The 19646-nt window shown below is 56.5% G+C and overlaps 1 protein-coding gene across 3 annotated transcripts in view; it reads left to right on the plus strand.

The window, feature by feature from the left end:
- The first annotated feature begins 287 nt into the window (after positions 1 to 287).
- The window catches only part of WNT3A (Wnt family member 3A), a 47299-nt gene continuing 27940 nt past the window's right edge, over positions 288 to 19646 (plus strand). Inside the window, exons 1-3 of one of the 3 annotated variants that reach the window (XM_060146593.1) lie at positions 336 to 470; positions 14266 to 14366; positions 19127 to 19368. In XM_060146593.1, the coding sequence (XP_060002576.1) occupies positions 19242 to 19368 (127 nt within the window). In that variant the 5' untranslated portion in view covers positions 336 to 470; positions 14266 to 14366; positions 19127 to 19241. Of the gene's footprint in view, positions 471 to 14265; positions 14367 to 17359; positions 17481 to 17584; positions 17806 to 19126; positions 19369 to 19646 lie in introns of those variants that run through there. The other 2 variants (XM_060146592.1, XM_060146591.1) reach the window with 2 other exon arrangements.

The raw sequence follows: 19646 nt of genomic DNA on the forward strand, positions 1-19646 counted from the left end.
GCTTGGAGCCGGCGCACCCGCGCACCCCCGCGCACCCCGCGGCCACGGGAGGGGCCCGCGCTGCAGCCGTCACCGAGCTAGCTCCCAGGGCCCCGCCCGCCCCCTGCCTGCCCCGCCCCGGCCCAGGCCCCGGCGGGCGCCCCCCGCGGCGCTGCCCCGCCCCCGCCGTCCCGCGCCGCCCCGGGCCCCGGCCCGCCGCCCGGCCGCCGTCCCACCTGGCGCAGCGCCGCCCTCGGAGCCCGCGCACCCGCGCACACCCGCGCACACCCGCGCACCCCGCGCACCCCGCGGCCGCAGGAGGGCCCAGCGCCGCCGCCCGCGAGCTCCCAGGGCCCGGTCCGCTCCGGCGCCCGCGCTCTCGGGGCGGACTCCTGGCCCTCCGAGATCTCCCGCCCGGCGATGGCCCCGCTCGGATATTTCATATTCCTCTACGGCCTGAAGCAAGCGCTGGGCAACTACCCGATCTGGTGGTGAGTGAGCCTTCCTCACGTTCTCCCCGGCCTCTGTGCGTCCCCCAGCCGCCGTCCCCTCGGGCAGGGCCCCGCGGTGGCCCAGAGCCCGCGCTCTGCCCAGCCCTCCTGTTCCGAGGGTGGTTTGTTTTCCTTGGCGGCCAATTTCGACCTGTTCGGGCCGGGGCTGGGACGCGGGTGGCGGAGTTTCCGCGGACATTGATCCCTCGGGCATAGAGGGGCTCCCGGCGTCGGACGGGGCGAGCAGTGAGCTGGGGAGAGGCAGGAAGTGGGACAGCACAGATGGCATGAAAGCTCGGGCACCAGAGGCCAAGAGAAGCCAGGAGGGCGAGCTGGGAGAGGGAGATCCGCCTGAGACTTTCCTTAAGGACATGTCTCTCTCTCTCTCTCACACACACACACACACACACACACACACACACACACACACACACACACATCTTAAAACAAAGTCAGTGAGACAAGACCGAACAGCTCGGAGCAGCGTAGTTACGTAAAGACTGCGGGGACCCGGCCGGGAGTGGCGGGCGCATTGGGGCCAGCACCCGGCCCTCCTGCGCCTTCCTGCCGCTGTCCCGACCGCGATGCTAAGGAGGGGCTTCTGGAGAGGTAAAGAGGGAGAATGCATCGCGTTTGAAGGCTCCTTAGTGAGAGGCTCCGCGAACCCACATCTGAGAGGGCTGGGGCGTTCCGTCTTCCACCCCAGACAAGACACATTCCCGTGAGACCCTCCTAAATCTGGCGATGGAAGTGCAGATAAACCAAGGGAAGGGTCCTGAGGGTCTGCAGCACATATCGTGAGGGGAGGAGGGAAGCGAATTTGGTAGAGCTCCCACAGGCAAGGGCCACCCCGGCTCCCCAGTGGAGAGGGGAGGGGCGCTTTGAGATGCCCAACATTTGACGAACACAACTGGGGGGAATGCGGGAGCCGAGCGGCCTGGGCGCGCCGCTGGAGGAGACCCAGATCGGAGACAAGCCTTCACACACACATGCGCGCGCGCGCGCACACACACACACACACACACACACACACACACACAGCCAGGAACTCTCTCCGACGGCTTGCCTGGAATTATAATAATTACGCCGAGGGGAAGTTGGGGCGGGGGGAGACTGAGTGAGCCGAAGTACATCTAATCCGATAATAATTTTTCTCTTCGAGATTGTTTAGGAGCGGGGGCGCCCTAGGTGTGGGGCGCGGGTCCAGGCGCAGCCTGGCGGGACGGGGCGGGGCAAGAAGGAGGCACCGGCGGGTACGAGGGCCTGGGAGAGGTGGCGGGGCGGCGGGGACTTGCTTCGGGGACCCCCGCGCGTCCCGCACCCCCGCGGCACCTGCAGCGCCTGGTCGTCTTCTGGAGCACAGGATGCAGCGGGCGTGCCTCTTGACGCGGGGACACTGACGCCGGGGGAACCAAGGGAGCGCGTCTGAGAGAGCCCCGCGGCCGCCCGCTCCCGCGCAGGCTTCTAATTAGAACCCGCCGCCGCCGCCGCCGCCGCATTCCTGGGCGCTAGTGGAAGCGCTTTCGCCCCTGCGCTTCTTCCATAAACAAGGGCCGTGTCACCAGCCTCTGGCCACCCTACGCGGTGGAATCTTTGTCCTTTTGGCCCTGAGTGTCCCTGGCCTTGCTCCCCTCAACACACGTATGTCACCGTTTCCACCTGGGCCGTATGTGTTCCATCTGAAAGGATCCTGGGACATGCTTGGTGTATCCGGCATTCTCCAGATCCGTGGGGAGGGGCGTCCCCTCCCCACCGACTCCTGGTCAGTGACCCACCCAATCAAGAGTCTAGAGCAACCTTTTGGCCCCAGAGGGAAGACGGCGCCATGGAACCCCCCACTTTGCTCTCCATAGGATTCTCACATTCAGTGATTCTCTTGTTTCCTGGGAAGAAGCATCTTCGGTGGCCACAACCTCAGGGCTTACTGAGGACCAGCAGTTTCCTCTCCTCCTCCCCTCTGCCCCCAGGCTGGACACAGGAAGGACGTGGTGTCTCCACAGTGGACATGAGCGTAATGAAAAGGAGGGCTCACAGAGAAAGAAATGGAGTTTCATAGCAGGCGGAAGGCTTTCTATCTTCATACCCTACCTGATGGAGTTTCCCACAGGTGGCTCCTTCTTTCTCTTGCCAACCCCCTCTCCCACTTCCCTCCCTTCCCCAAGTGAGGCCTTGGAGGGAGACCCTCTCTCTGTAACTTCTCACCTTCACACTCAGCCTCCCTAATTGGTATTCTGTTTCACCTTCCCTCCCCAAAATAAAGCCACTGTTCTCATAACTTCTCTCCACCCCACCCCCAGCTCCTCGCATATGAAAGTGAAAGTGACAGGGACTTCCTCACCTGGAGAAACAAGGAAACAACCCAAATTGGGAGTAATTAGGCTTTGAAGTTGGTGTGGTCTTGGTGGAAAGAGAGGAGGAGGTGGTGCTGCATCCTGTGGGAATTTAAAGAGCCAACTGCCTCCCCGGGACCGTCTGGGAAGAGTGTCCTTCACGCTAGATGCTCAAGGTCCAAAGGCAGGCCCCGACAGAGGCACAGAGAGACAGCCCTAAGACCAGAATGTTGAAAGCTAAGGAGACCTCCAAGAGGTCTGTGCTCCTTGTGTGACAGACAACGGGGTGGGGGGTGGGATCCAGAGAAGAGACCTGGGAGGTGACAGGACAGAGGCCTGGGCACCTGACCCCAGAGGCATAGCATGGCCAGACGCCAGCTCCTCACAGGGCCATGTACTGCAAACCTACAGGGAGGCCCTAGCCCCCTCCCCCTCACTCCCCTTGTCCAGACTGAACTCTTGTTTAATTAGAATTGATCAGAAGGATCCAAGCGAACACAGAACAGGCATCGTGGTCAAGGGGTGAAGACCAATACCCAGTGTGCACCTGTGCTCCATGATGTGCTTTGGGCACCTGCCTCCTACTTCCCGTGTCTGGGCTGAGGGCATCTTGTGATCCCCCTGTGGCCTAGCCAGGGCCCTGGAGGTCAGCCTGTTTTCTCCCCTGCCCCCTCACCATGGGGCCAGGCCCCTTCATTTCCCCCACCAGGTTGCAGTGCTCCACTCCCGCCATCTTCTGCCTCTGTTCTCACTGCCCTCCCACCCTCCGCTCTAACCCCATACCCTCACTGCCCCCAGAGCTCCAGCAGCAGTGCTTTTACCTGCCCAGAGAGCCCGGTCCCCCTTTCCCTATCGGGACCCCCTTCCTGCCACCCAGCTCCTCACCAGTTTCTGAGGGACCTAGGGCTCCCCAGCACTGAGTGGCACCTGGAGTGGACATCACCCCAGCTGGCCCGGGAAGTTCCCATGTTCACGTCCCGTCTTCTCCCACCCCTGGGCCAGCTCAGTAGCCTGAGACATGCTCCCAGTGCAGCATTTCTGGTTCTCCCACCTTTCACTGCCTCTTCACCCTCCTCCTTAGTCCCCGGCACCCCACACTCATGTGCACGCAGACACCCTGCTCTGAGAATGTGTCTAGACCCCAAGGAAGGCCAGCTCAGCTGTCACCTGCCCCCCACCTTCTAGAACCTCCTCTCTGCACAGCCTTTCCTGGCGCCAGCCCCACTGGTTCTTCAGGCCCAGGGGTCTTCTCAGTCCCGGGTGGGACATAGGCTTCCCTCAGTGGGATGCACTATTTGGGGGTGAAGGTGCATGTGGAGTTCAGGGAGAGTGAACAAGGGCTCTGGAGGCACTGCCCAGGCCCCACAGCCTCAAAGGGTGGGTGAGGTGGGGGCTGAGGAGGAGGAGGGATGAGCACACACAAGGTGAGAGGTTGCCTGTGTCAGATGACACGGGACCTGGTAGGGCTGAGCAAGGCTCTGAGGCTTCTCAGGCAGGCAGGGCCCAAGCAAGCAAGACTTCCTGAGCTGCCCTGCCTCTGTGAGCCTGCACCACTGCGAGTCCCTCCCCAGGGCAGCCCTGTCCCTCCCTCCAGTCCTTCCTTCTCACTCTGCCCTGTTTGCCTGTCCCTCTCTCTCTGTTTCTCTCTCTCTGTGTGTCTCTCTACCTCTCTGTCTCTGTCTATCTCTCTGTCTCTCTGTGTGTCTGTCTGTCCCTGTCTGTCTCTGTCTCTCTGTCTGTATTTATCCCTCTCTACCTCTGTCTCTGTCTCTCTGTGTCTCTGCCTCTCTCTGCAGCTCTGAGGCTGGTGATGGTAGTGGCTAGCCTATGAAACTAGAGAAATCCAGACACCAGTTCGACACCCCTAGCGTTGTAGGATCTCAGGGTGCTGGGAACGATGTTCCTCCACAGAACCACCAATGCACATCCTTTTCTTGAGGAGCAATGTTAGAAACAACCATAGGTAAAACATATGTGGTCAGAAAACTTGTTTGGTACCACCAAGTTCAATACCCATCATCTTGATTCCTTGACAGCCCACCACGGCACACGCTCCTTCCAGAGCACAAGAGCATCACTCATCTCTCACATCCAGCTCTCTCTGACTTGGCCACCTCAACACTTGGGACTCTGTCTGGGGCTCAGGTGCAGCAGCTTCTCCCAAGCTGGCTAACCCTGCATTTTACTGGGCTTCTTGTCATTTTTTTAAAAAATAATTTTGTTTTATTTGCACAAGCCTGCTGGAATTCTTTGTGATGGGGAAGAGGGTGAATAAATACAGTTGAGGAGGAATACAGTCTGGAGGGGTTGTAAAACCACACTTTCCGCGGTGGGTCCCAATGACAAATCTCCAGCCTGCAGGAATAGGAATTGCCTCGTTCCAGAGGGGCTCTGCCACCATCCTGCAGGTGTGGCCCGGGACAGGGCAGCCAGGGCTTGGATGTACCACCTGTCCATGAAAGTATCAGTTATACTCAAAATGTAGTCCACAGACCACAGCCCATCCGTGAATGGTTGTCCATGGAGAAATAAGAACTGAAGTTGAAAATACGTGTTTGGGAACAGTCGTGGCAGTTTTTTAAATGTATTATTTTGTGCAGCATTTTAATGTCATCTATAAGAATGGGTTAGAAATTTAAAAAAAAAAAACCAAACCAAGTTCTCCAGCTCGTTTGAGAAGCCAAAGCCCCCCACGGTAGGCAACCCCTGCTGCGCCCAAGTCTGGGATCGTCCGTATGGACCACATCCCCTCAAGGCTTTGCCACCCAGCACTTGCCATTTGCACTTTGGAACCAAATGCCAGAGTTTGTATTTGCCCCTTTTAAGTGTAGTTGAAGGACTGGAGCCACCCCTTGTTGAGAAGTGTCAGGGGAAAACCCCCACTGCTGTTCAGTGTGTGAGAGGCTCTCGGGGAAGGAGGACTGGACTTCTGTGCGGCTCCAGCAAAGGCTGGGAGCAGAGGCTACAGGTGACCAAGAGGCAGATTTCGGCTCAGTATAGGAAAGGCTTCCTGGGTCTGAGAGTGGTGGTGGTGAGCTGCCCGTCCCCGGAGAGGTAGAAACAGAGGCTGAGGAAGGAGCAGCCTGCTTTGGGTGGAGGGTTCCCATGGACACGTCAGCGGCTGAGAATCCGAGGTTTACAAGGCCCACATCCTCCCCCCACCCCCACCGTGGTCAGCACTGCAGCTAATAGTCTTCCTGGTTAAGTCCCCTAGACTCTACCAGGCACAGCTGGGGTAGTTTGGTTCACAGTTACACCGCAATCGATGACCCCATCCTGGCATGCCTTTACCCGCCACCCCCCAGCAGCATGCCCTCCCCACCGAGTGCACCTGCATCACATCACACTTGCCCCTAGCCTCGCTCAGCTGGTCCTGGATCTGACTATACCCGCCTCCTCACTCCTCACCTGGCTGGGCTGGACGCTGTGGGGTGACATGAAGAGATGGAGAATAAGGCTCTGACTCTGGCCAGGCTGCCTGATCCCAGGGGAACCTGTAGAATTGTCCCTTTGTAGAATTGTCACAAGGACGGCACCTATATCACCAGGCTGTGAAAGCCCATGGGGTATTTGTTCTCCTTCCTCCCCTCTTGACCCTTCACCCCTTGTAGCTCCTAGATAAGATTTGGTTGAACAAATGAATGAAGGAATGAATGGATGGAATCTTTCCTGTGAAAAACAGAAATTATCAGGTGGCCTGTGTTTGGGGACATGAGGACACAGCTGACTGTTTTTACAATCCCCCTGACTGAGCCCTGGCTCTGGGGCTGGGTCCCCACCATGCACCAGAGCAGCTCTGCCTCGGTCTCCCTCCCAGCCTCTCCAGGTGACACCCTGGAGGTGTCTCACACTTTGGTGCTTCCACATTCCATCCCCGACAAAACGTGCCGCTGCCGCCCAGGGAAGCGGGCAAATGCATGGCCGCGGGCACGGGAGCCTCTGCCCGCCTGCTGGGACTTGCGCAAAGTATGTGTCAGTAATCCCGGCTCGGCCCGCTGGGGCAGGAGGGGGTGCTGGGAGGGCTGCAGGCAGGGCCATGCAGCCCAGGGGCTGGGAAGAGATGGCCCCCAACACCAGGGACCCAGGTCCTGGGACCCCTCCCCATGGGCCCTCCTATCGCCAAAGGTGTTCCAGCTCCTGGGGAGGGGTCTTCCAGGCAGGAGAGAGAGAGAGCATGGAGGCATGTGGGCTTTTCTCGGAGACGCCATAGTGGGTAGAAAGAGAAGGCAGAAGCTGGAGGGCTCTGGGGCAGGTGAGCACCCTTGGGGGAGTCTGGGTCCTGTAAGCCTCCTGGACAGCTCCGTCCAGAAAGGACAGAGCCTACCCATCAAGCTGGGTAGCCATCAACCCACAGGGCAACCAGCCCCACACTCAGGGCCTCTGGTCTCAGGACAGCAACCTGGTCCAGCTGTGGAGAGGCCCTGACCTTAGAAAACAGCAATTGGGAACAGGACAGGCACTCTAGAATCCTCATGTGTCACCAAGGGGAAGATCCATGAGACCAGCCGGGGTCCTCCTCAGCAGAGGCCCCGCAGGCAGAGTGCAGAACAGGGGCCCCCAGATGAGGACTGAGCAGAGATCTGTGCCTTCGAAGGACAAGAGAAGATGTGGCCTTGCTCTCTGGGAGCGGCCCCTCCTGGCTCAGACATGGGAGGTTGTGCATGAGGAGTGGCAAGCTTCAGCAGGGTCCAGAGAGGGCGGCTAGCAGGGCTGGGAGCACAGAGCACTTCCTGGAGAGGTGGCCCCGGATGACGTGTGGACAGAATGTGCCCCAGCCCCGCCAAGGTGTGAATGAAACTGCCATGCCCATTGCTCACTTCCCCTCCAGGAGCCTCTGATAGAATGTGGTCCAGCACCTCCTTGGACAGACGGAGAAACTGAGGCCCAGGAAGGAAGGGCAAAAACAGTTAATTCAGTGAATAATACAGCTGGTGACCACATCCTGCCCTCCAGGCCCAGCCAAGCTGTCCTCTCCCCAGAATCCCCCTCTCTTTGAGAATTGCTGTGAAGTCCCAGCTCTCCCTCCAAAATGCGCACAGCCACAGGCAAGGGCAGAGCTGTGCCCACAGTGCACAGGTACCCTGTGTTTGCTGATCTTGCAAAAAGAAATCAAACCAGGACTCAAGAAAACTAAGAGCCTATGACTCCGTTAAGATCTGCCAGGTAACGGTGCACAGGCACTTAGCCTCTCCGGTTGAGGATCCACCCCCAGAGGAGCCAGGCAGGGGCAGGCAGAGAGGGGGCCTGCTCCAGGTCCTGCCTTTGCCCCCAGCCTCTGTCCACAAGAAGAGCCTTCTGTCCTCTGGTTTCACGGCACATTTACAGTAAAATCCGCTTGAGTGAAGGCCGTCAGCTCAGGTTGGGGCAAAGCTGGCCCAGGCTGGGTCCTGAGTGGCCTCCTTCCCCTGCATGTCACAGCCAGCGTCTTTGCTCTATCTTGAGTAAGACTGCCTGGCAAGGCGCCTGGCCTTTCAACAGTGCAACAGCGCAGTCCTCAACAGGAGCAAACCAGGGAGGAGGGAGAAAAACCATTAGTACTTTCAGGAGGCAGCCGTGGCTCACGTGGCCCCAGCCACAGGCTGGAACCGGAGTCTAGGAGCCACTTTGCAAACTGCACACGTGGTTGCTTTGGGTTGAAAATAGTACCCCCACCGAGAAAAATATTATTACTAAAAAATTAACCAACAATAGCATTCACAAAAACCTGGAAAAAGAAAAGTTCATCATCTTACCAACTTAATACAGGCATTTTCCTCACTTTAGGTTCTTATTTCATTCACACATTTTTCATGATCATAATAACAGTGCGCAGAGAAGATCGTGCTCTGTTTTCTAAGGCGTACCATCTCCCATTAAACATTTTGCATTTGTGGGGCCTTCTCAGCGATAGTGCTAGCAGTTACTCAGGCCTGTGGTGTGAGCGTGCTGTAATCCGCTTGCCTGACCATTGGCCCTTTCTGCTGTATGGATGGCCCTGCAAGGAGGATCTCTCCAGAGTTGGAATTTGGGGTAAAGGCTCAGGGCTCAGAGGAGGTGGGGGGGTCCTCCCATATCTGCGCAGGGAAGGGTGCATTCAGTTTGCGACAATCTGGTTTTTAGGGGCCTTCGGGACATCCGATGTGACATCCAGTTGAGCATTTAAAATTCTAGCTCCCAGCCAGGGGGCGGCTGAAGGTGAGGGTGTGGGTGTTTCCTGGTTGCCAGCCTGCACTTCAGGGTTGGCAGCAACAAGGGAAATGGAACAAATTCCTCGTAGGGTGAACTGGGGTGGCCAAGTGCAGGGTGAAGGAAATGGGTGCAGTGAGGGCAGGCTGGCCTCTTGGCCTCTGCCCGCAGGCTGGGCAGGGCCTTCATGCCCCTGTGGTTCCCAGGCCCCCAGGCCCACCGCCCCAAGGGAAGGGCAGCACAGCCCCCTCCCGCCTGGCTTTCCCTGAGGCCACAGGACACAGCTTTCGCCCATTAGGGCAGGGCCAGCGACCCCTGAGGTCATTGTCGGTAGAACATCCTGCATTGGCGATGGCCGTGAGGAGGAGGAGAGGCATGGTGATTCCAAGGCAAGGTCAGGACCTCACGGTGACCCAATACATGGGCCCGAGGGTAAAGGAGGGGTGACTGATTATGGGGTTCCCACCCCCAGCGCTCACCTGAACACCACCACCCCTCCTGTGAGTGGCCCTAAGTCAGGCCCCTTCCATCTCCATGTGGTCCCCAGTTTGCACACCTGTCAAGCATGTGAGAGGCTGAGGGGGAGATTGGAAAATTAACCTGAAGCCCCAGACACCCAGGTGAGAGCTCAGAGTGGGTTTCTGGGAGGTTAATGAGGCCTGGTCCACGCTTGTTACCCCTCCAGAGAACCTCTCTTAGCAACACTGGACAGAAGACCACGACTTTGCCTCCTCAGGGTTTGGAAACGGGCAGTCCATGCCCTGCCTCAACATCCCCCTTCCCACCACAACACTTCTGGAATGTTCACTATTGCTGCTTCCTTCGTCTGTCACCACCTTGCTCTTTTTAGGATCTTCACCACCTCTGGAAGAGAGATGTGGGGTCCGGCCCCTGCTTATTGCTGGCTCTGGGACACTGGACTGGAGGGAAGCAAGTGGCCAGCCCCATGCAGACAGACGGGGCTGTGGAGGGCGGGGGCTCACGTCCTGAGCCTGGCTGAGTGCGCTCTCCCCTGCCTCTATAACAGACCTCGTGTTCTCAAAGAGCAGCACTGGAAGTTTCTGGAAGCCTTGGGATTCAGAAGCAGAAACCAAAGGAAAACCTTGACTGCCAGACCAAAGGGTTTGGACTTGAAGCCTTGGGAGGCTCCTTGGACTCAAAGTCCCAGGACTCAAAGCTGGGCTTACCTTCAGTGATCCCAGAATTGGTGGTTTTCAAACACCAGCAAGCATCAGAACCCCCTGAAGGGCCTGTCAAAACAGGGCACTAGGGCTTCCCTGGTGGCGCAGCGGTTGAGAGTCCGCCTGCCGCTGCAGGGGACGCAGGTTCGTGCCCCAGTCCGGGAGGATCCCACGTGCCGCGGAGTGGCTGAGCCTGTGAGCCGTGGCCGCTGAGCCTGCACGTCCGGAGCCTGTGCTCCGCAGCGGGAGAGGCCACAGCAGTGAGAGGCCCGCGTACTGCAAAAAAACAAAACAGGGCACTAGCCCCGGGTTTCTGATTCAGCAGGTCTGGGGGTGCACTGCCTTGGAACTTGCATTTCTGACAGGTTCTGTGGTGCACCTGTTGCCTGCCCAGGGGCCACCTTAAGAGGACCCACCTGTCACCCAGCTACCTGGCATGATAGCTGGGGAAACCAAGGTGCAAAGGGTCCAAAGTAACAGGCAAAATTGACCAGCCAGGGGACAGACTGGGGCCACCACACACATCGCCCTTCAGTGATTGTTCTGTGTTGGAAACAGGGTCATATTGAATCAGGGAGACCAATAGTGTTCTGTGTCTTTGGGATTAGTGGTGTCTGTGTGGGATTTGTTTATTAATATGATGTTTATCTTACTCTCTGTCATGTTCACGTTCCCCCAGATTTATATGTTGAACCCCTGACACCCAATGTGATGGTGTTAGGAGGTGGGGCCTTTGGGAGGGGATTAGGGTTAGATGAGGTCATGAAGGTGGAGACCCCATGATGGAAATAGTGTCCTTAAAAGAAGAGGAGAAGACACTAGAGTTCTCTGCTATGTGAGGACACAGCGAGAAGGGGGCCATCTGTGAACCAGGAACCCTTTGCCAGAACCCCACCATGCCTGCACCCTCATCTCAGACTTCCAGCCTCCAGGGCCGTGAGAAATGAATGTGTGCTGTTTCAGCCATCCTATCTACTCTTTGCTGTGGTGGCCCACACTGACCAAGATAATTGTTCATAAATGTTATCTTGTGTGTACTGGTATTTAATACGTTTTAAGAGCATAATAGCATATTAGAAAGGGGGAGCCTTGGGAAGCCAACCTGCCAAAACCCCATCCTGCCACGTTAACTCGTTGACGTTGGTCAGGTGTCTTCCTCTAGCCCCAGATTCTTGGTCCAAGAGATTCCCCGGGGTTCCACCTACCAGGTTGTGTAGGTTGGAGAGAGTCATATAGTGGGCAGGGCCAGAGCCAGGACCACACAGGTGATGGTGATGGAGCAGGTAGGCCAGTTAAGTAGCTAGGCAGTGGCTAATGGCAGGTGGTGGCAGAAGTGATGCCTGGGGATTTGAAGGAGGAAGTAACCAGCCTCCAAGAGAGAGGCACTGGTCCCTGAGGAGGGGTGGTGCTGGGGACACAAGCAGAGGCGGGGGAGGGAGGGAAGAGCTGTCTAAAGGCTGTGGTAACCAGCCCTTGAAGGTGGCAGACCCTTGGGCTACACATGGAGGGGCCACCTCCTTGCGAGGTTCAGTTCCTTCTGGCCTGAGCAGCTTGGAGGATGAGAGAAAAGAGCCAGCATGAGCAGAGGAGGGAGATGGGGAATATTCAGTCTTCACTGCATGACAAATGACCAGAGTTATGGTTTCAAACACTACCTGTGCATTCACAGAGTTCACGGCTCTGCAGGTCGGAAGTCTGCGCAGCTTGTCTGGGTTCCCTGTTCAGGGTCTCTAGAGGCCAAAATCAAAGTGTTGACCAGTCTGGGGCAGAATGTGCTCCCAACCTCACCCAGCTGTCAAATTCTGGTCCTTGCAGTCCCCATGTACTTGCGGCTATCTGCCGAGGGTGGTTCTCAGCTCCTCGAGGCCACTTTCTGGTCCTAGAACGCAGCCCCTTCATCTCAGAGCCAGCACCAGCTTCAGACGCTGCTGATGTCTCCAACTTCTGCTACCAGCTGGAGGCTCTGCTTTGAAAGCATGCGTGTGGACAGATTAACTCAGCGTGGTGGCCCTGATTTATGTCTGCTGTCCACTGCAGGTCCTGCAGACATAGCAAGTGTGACCTGTCTACGTTAAGAGTTCTGGACAGGAAGGTGGGCACTCTTCATGCCGTATCAGAATCTGGGCTTGGGGGGTGGGAGAACAGGAGAGCAGCCACCTCCTTCCAGGGGTGCATAGCCGTCCTCTGTCCCATCCCCCCAAACCACGTCCCCTCCCAAATGCTCCTTAGATGTCCCCCTCTGGATGCCAGGCCCCTGGGACAAGAAAATGACATCTTTATTTGTACCCACCACTAACAGCAGTTGAACTCACCTTCAATTATGAATGGAGGTGACAACTGCAGCAGCATTTGTGGCTTCTGAGATGCTATCACCAGGAGAAAGCAGATACCTTCGTCTCAGATGACAGTTTGTTCAGAGATTACAAAATGCCATTGAGCTCTCAGCCCATCATGTAGGCTCAGTAAAGAAACACACAGCCCTGAATCACAAGCTTGTTCCCTGTTGTAACCCTATGTCAGTCTGCTTGTTTTCTTGTAACTGTTTCTTTCTTCTCCACCTGGTCTGGGATGATGACTTGACTGTAGTGCAGAGAGTTTGTGCCGGCCAAACCCACTTCCCCTAGTGGTCACATCTTACATAATTATCAGAATGGAGACCACACTAGTGCACAGCCAGACACAGGCTGACTTCACCAGTCTCTCCACGGATGCCCTTTCTCTGTTCCAGGACCTGACTCGGGAGCCCAGGTCGCATTTGGTGTCGTTGCATTTTATGCGCTCTGAGAACTTGGGGAGGCGTAGAACACCAAGATGGTGGTGCCCTGTAGTTGCAGCACTTTCCAGTTTACAGCATTCCTCTCCCACTAGGCTGTCTCTGGTCCCTGGCGAGACCCTTAGACAGGACAGTACGTGGTTATCCCTGGGGTCTGGGGCCCAGAGTCCTGGATGCTCCCCAACATCCTGTCCAGCCCCCAGCCCCAGGCCAGTGCACCCTCCACTTCCTCCTGGAAGGGCATGGGAGGAAGGAGTTACAGATCTTGGTTTTCCAAGTATTAATTGACTGGGGGCACCTACCTTCTTCTCAGATTAGAAATTGGAATCCTGGGGGTGGTAAGGAGATAACATATGTCCAGTTTGGAATTTTTTCCAGCTTTATGGAGATATAATTGACATATAACATTGTGTAAGGTTAAGGTGTACAACATAATTATTTGATGTATTTACATGTAATAGTGATGTATATATTGCAAAATAATTACCACAATAAGGTCAGTGAACACAGTTTGGATCTTTAATATGAACTTTTTATGAACCAATTTATCCTTCAAGGCCCAGCAAGATTCAGTGACCTGAGTTGGGCCCCCTTGACCCTTCCCTGCCCACTTTCTCCCACACACTGGACCCTCCTGTGTCTGACAGGACCCCCCCCACACACACAACTTTCTGCCCTCCTTGGGCAGGGTCTGCATCACCCAGATCCTCTTGGTTGCCCAGCTCTGGAACAGAGGAAACTTTCTGGAAATAATTCAAGGAACTAAAGGGGCTGCCAGGTCCCGAGGGGGTGGGAGAGGGATCCAGTCAGGCTTGGTGGAGGCCAGAACAGCTGGAGTGGCATCTGGGCTGGGAGCTGGCTGCCAGTACTCTGGCCGTGCTCTCGGAGGTGGTCATACGGGGCCTGACTGGGAGGAGGTCTGGGAGGAGACAGGGGTAGGGGAGCCGACTCAGCACCCCAACCTCGGAATGAGCCTGGGGAGAAGCTGTGAACTTGAAAGTCCCACTCTGCTTTCCCTGGAGCTGTGGCGTGGCGGCGTGAAGGGAGGTGGGGAGGGGCCGAGGTGGGGTCAGGCTCTATGCTTTCTGTGGGTGGTGGTGGGGTTCTGGGGATGCGCAACTCAACCCCCACTCAGAATGGGTCCTGGCCTCTGGTGTCTGGCAGAGGGACCAGCACCGCGGGAATGGTGAGGACCGAGAGAGACTGAGTCTTCTTTCTCTTTCTGTCTGAATTGAGTGACCCCTTCTTCTTCCACTTGTTCTGAGTCTCCGAGTACATTCAGCCAGTAAAAAGAAATCAACTGAGTGGATTTGCCTTCTGACGGACCCTCTTCGTCCCTTCTCCAGTTCGAGCCAGGCTGCCAGCAACAGAAGAGAAGAAGGAGAGAACCCCCATGAACCTCAGGAGCCAGCCCCTTCAGAAAGGCTCCATGGCCAGAGCCATGAAGGTCAAACCTTACCCTAATGTTCCATCAGAAAATGTTCAAACATCCAGAAAAGATGCAGGACGTCGACGGAGAACATCTATGTACCCACAACTCACATTTTACCTGACCCAGTGTATCCATACCTAAGCATCCCTCTATCCACCCACCTGTTCATCTCATGTTTTATGTGCCCTCAATCCACTCTTTCCCTGAACACTTTGGCTGGCTCATCGTTAACTAGAGTTCAACATTTGTTTACAAATCACATCCCACGTGGAGCATCAAAATGCGGCACAGATAGATGTGAAGTACCCTGGCTCACGGAGTGGAAGAGCCACAGCTTGTCAGGGCAGCCTCGCCCGGAGTGACAGCTCATCCCTGCTTCCAAATGGAAACCCCTAGTCCCAGGCAAACTGGGACAGTTGGTTCCAGCCCCACCTCACCTGCCAGCCTCTGAGGCACCTCTGCTGGGGCTCCTGTGTGCTCCAGGGCACATAGGTTGAAGACCACTAGCCTGGCCCCCACAGTCACGTCTCTGGCCTGGCACTCCATCGAGGCCTCCAGGACTGGCCACAGCAGCCCTTTCTTGGCCTGAGACAGAAGGAGCCTGGTGAGTGACCAACCAGGCCAGCCAGAGATGGACCCTGAGCTATGGGAGGTGCCATAGGAGCTGCTGAAGGATCCTGAGCCAGAGTCCTGATTCTCCCCCAATCCAGCTCCTGCCCTGTGTCCTACCTGCTGTCTTCACAAGGCTGCTCAGTTCCCGTGACCCTTCCGCATGAGCCTCTCCACCCTTTGCAGAAGATGTCATCCCAAACTCTTGTGCTGCCAGTTCCACGTTACATCCTGTTCATGCCGAGTGGAGTGGGGGAATAATGCTGGGCAAAGGTGGGAGGCGGGGAAATTCAGGGTCACCGGGAGGGGTACCACATGGTGGAAACAGATAGCTGACCTCAGCCAAGGGCAGTCGGAGGCCAGCCACATGCGCCGATATAGGCAGAGTGGTCACTGGGGCCGCGATGGGATGTCTCAGTGGGTGGAAGGGTGTAGAAACTGGCTGGAGTAAGTTGGGTAGGAAGTGGAGGTGATGATGTTCTGGAGGAGGACTGGGGCCCAGGGAGTTTTGCCCTCTGATTTACAGGTGGGAGGTTCTCCACGAAAGCATGGGCTGAGAGTGGCAGCGGGCACGCAAGTTAGACACGGCCTACCTCCCCCGCTGCCCACCACCAACCCGTCCTGGACATCTGACCTCAGCCTGGAGTGGGCAGAGCTGGCCCATCTTCTCCACCCTGAAATCCTCACCCTGCCCACTGGGTGCCTCCAAGAGCAGACTGCTGACCTTGGCCTGCATGCCGCCTCTCAGTCCAAGGGCCAGCTTCCCTCCCACCCTCCCATCCGTGCATTCAGCCTGTCCATCAGGAAGCTAAGCACCTAGGGCAGCCCAGGGGTCCCGGAGAAGCAGCAGAGCAGCCCCTGTGGTCTCCGCTCAGAGCCATCTGTGCAGGACAGGGTGCAGGAGAGCGAGGCTCAGATCACAAAATACTTCCTAGAGAGGAAAGACCTCACAGCTGGGTGAAAGCAGAGGGCTGGCCTTTCTGAAAACCTTGGGGTCCCAGACTGTGGGGTGGGTGTGAGAGAGAGCTGGGGAGGGTCAGGCCTGGCCGGGCACCCAGCACCCAGTAGGCTCTGCAGGTAGTGAAGGAACAAGCAAGGGAATGAGCCAGCCCCACAGTTGAATGCCACTCGGGAATATGGACTCAGGCAGTGGCATGGGGACGTCCGTGATATCTGGCACGAGGTCATGGCTGGTCTTTGGCTCATCGAGTCATGAGGATGGACAGGATGGGGAGTGTGCCCAGGGAGGGGGGTCAGCTATTGGAGCATGGATGTGGGAGGGACCCAGGAGGCCAGGAGTCTGGTCCGGAGGCTTCGGGCCTTCCCCAGGAACGGGGACTCTAGGGCTGGCCACTCATTAAAAGAAGGCTCAGCTTCACTTGAACACCTGACTGCAAGGTGTCATGGACAGTCCCTGGGGAAAGACAGGTTTTAATTCTTGAGAGATGCACTTGATCAGGAAGGGAGAGCAAGCAGAGGACAAGGGCTGCATGGTTGCCCAGAAATGGTGGGCAGGAGGGCACGGGATGAGAGGATACCATACATGGAAACCCTGTGTTCAGGACTTCAAGGAGCAGTTGCCCTCTCCCAACCAGCTAACTGAATACAGAACTACATAAATGCTGCCGAGGCGAGGCGTAGAGGGTGGCCCTCACACAGAAGGGCAGGGGGACTGTGGGGGACACCAGGGACTCCGTGTGGCCATGGAGATGCATGGGACAAAGCCCCACGTCAGCTGAGAGATGGGTGGAGACAGGAAGTGTGCGGGGAGGCTGGTGTGACAGGAGCAGGGAGCTCACAGGGTGTGAGAGGAGCGAGCTGGACAGATCCAGATTCTAACAGGACTGTGCAGTGAGGAAATGTTCTCTCTGGGTCATCCCATGAGGCACCTCCAGGTACTGAAGGGCGTGGGTTTTGTGCCTTAAGGCAAGGCAGCCTCTGAAGATTCTGAAGATGAAGAGGGAAACATGTTAGATATGATGTGTATTTCCAGAGGGTGGGCGTGTTTCTCTGAGAGACAGTGATCCTGTTTCCTACCATTCTCACCACAGCTGAATGGAACTGGGTTAGACTCTGAGTAGGACTTCCTGAAAGTCAGCATCTTAATGCAGGTGTGTGGCTTGCTGAGGGACACAGAAACCTTTGTCCCACCTTCTCAGGGGTGCTTAGCCCTCCCAGGGGAGAGGAGGTGCCAAACAAGAGCAACCTCTCGGGGGGTGGGGTGGGCAGCTGAAACGTTTATAAAGCTGCCATTGCTTTGGTTTCCCCTCCAAACAAACGAAGGGGAAACAGACATTTCCACCTGGATCCCACCAGAGAAAGCTACCAGATAAGCAGGAAGCGTCCTGCCAGGCAGAGGGGCCACTCTGGGCCTGGGACACACCACACCAGACACCCCACAGGGAGGAGGAGACCCGGCTCCCTGAGGAGGAGAGAGCGCAGAGGCCAAAGGCCTGGGTGAGCGTGGGTAGCATCTGCACCTCTCTGTGCCAAGAGAGTCCACAGATCTCTGGGGACTAGGTAAGAAGGCACAGAATGCTGTTTCCCTGGAACCACCCCACTCCCAGTCGCCCTCCTAGATCCGTGGGGCCTCCCATGCTTTGGTCTTCTCCTACCACCCTAAGGGTCTTCATAGCCCCTTCCAAGAGCTGAAGAGCCTTTGTGATATCAGCGGTTGATGGGGGGCAGGCTTCCACAGCCGGCCCTGAAGAGTAGCAGTGGCCGCACAGCCATTCACATGGAACACCCACCCAGGGGTGAAGGAAACACTGAGACGCAGAGGAATCAAGCAGAGCTCTGCCAGCAAGAGCTCATCAACCCACTACAAAGACAGATGCATCCACAGGTGACAGGACTGTGGGTCATCCATCGGGATGGGCAGATATAACAACATGGCACCATGGGATTGGAGAAGCTCTTTCCCCTCTGCCCCAAAGAGGACCTCGTGGTTCTTCCTCTTAAATCAAGGTGTAGTCACATATAGTAAAATGACCCTATTTCAGTCAGTTTTGACACATAAACACATGTGTAACCAACACCTCCATCAAACACAGAGCGCTTCCCTCACCCTAGACCAGTATGGTCCAGTAGAACCTTCCACAGTGACTGAAAATATCTAACCATCCAATGTGGTAGCCACAGGCCATGTGTAGCTGATGTGACCGAGAAGCCAAATTTTTCTCTCATTTTTTGTCATTTTGCTTAATTTAAATTACATAGGCATGTGTGGTGAGTGGGAACAATTTTGCAAAGCACAGACTGAGAAACATTCTCTCATGCTGCCTTCAGGTCAGGCCAGTCCTCCCTATGAATGAGGAAACTACCCCGATTTCTGTCCCCATCCACAGTGTTGCCTGGCCTTGGTCTCCATCAGAGGAATCGTGGTCACCCACACTGGGTCAGGCCTCTCTTCAGCGCCCTGCCAGGGAGATCCCTGCCCTTTGCATCAGTTGTCCACTCCTCTCTGTTTCCAAGGAGAATTCCACTGCAAGTGTAAACACCGTCTGTTCAGCCACACTTCTATGGATGCATACTTGGGTGGTTTCCACGTTTTTCTCTGACGATCACAGCCCTGTGAATATTCTTGAGCACATCTTATTGTGGACATATGCTGTTATATCTGTTGGGTAAATAGCCAAAAGCCGGCTGGCATGGCCGGTATGAGTTCAGGGGTGATTTTCACGCATATGATTTAGCCACTGCTGTACCCCATCTCACCGCTGCTCCAGAAGTGGCCCTCCTCCCTCCTACCACAGACCCAGCCGCTCCTCTCTGTGCTGACCCAGCATCACACTGTATCCTCGAGTTCTCTCCTCTGCGCTCCTGAACAGTTTCAGGGTGCTACTGTCTCCACCCCAACAGAACGGGGGACACCTGCAGTTGCGCAGAGAAGCAGGCAGGCCTCCACCGCTTCCTTGATTTACTTTCTGTCAATCCACGTGCACATCATGATGTCTTGTGCTAAGTCTCAGGTACAGGTTAGGGACAGGCTTCCTGCACGGTAGAAGCACACCTTGCCCTGGAATGCACAAGCGTTTGGAAGGAAAGGGCCTGTGTGCATCCTCCAAAGAAGGTTCACACTAAGGCAAGCCTGGCTCCTGCTCCTGTTTCATGGGCCAGCAGTGCACCCCTCTTACTAACCAGGCCCCCTTGTCCTCCTCCCCCAGGTCCCTGGCTGTCGGGCCCCAGTACTCATCTCTGGGGACGCAGCCCATCCTCTGCGCCAGCATCCCAGGCCTGGTCCCCAAGCAGCTGCGTTTCTGCCGGAACTATGTGGAGATCATGCCCAGTGTGGCAGAGGGCATCAAGATCAGCATCCAGGAGTGCCAACACCAGTTCCGTGGCCGCCGGTGGAACTGCACCACTGTCAACAACAGCCTGGCCATCTTTGGCCCTGTGCTGGACAAAGGTACACGTGGCACCCGTCATGGCTTTTCAGGCAGAGGTGGCAGCCCAGGGATGTGCGTGCAGCAGGGTCCAAGCCAGCTTCCCCCTCAGTGAGGGTGGGCACAAGCCACTACATTCCCCTCTGCCTCCGTGTCTCACCTATGCTCAAGTGTGGGAACAGCACTTCCAGCAGAGGGGGCAGTGCTGCACAGACCTCATTACCGTAAGCATCTCCCATGTGGGTCCTTTCCAGTGCTCACCCACTCTGGAGGGTGCTCCTGACACTGGGAAGGATGTAAG

This window comes from Lagenorhynchus albirostris, chromosome 3, assembly GCF_949774975.1.
Source record: "Lagenorhynchus albirostris chromosome 3, mLagAlb1.1, whole genome shotgun sequence".
Classification (NCBI taxonomy): Eukaryota; Metazoa; Chordata; class Mammalia; order Artiodactyla; family Delphinidae; genus Lagenorhynchus; species Lagenorhynchus albirostris.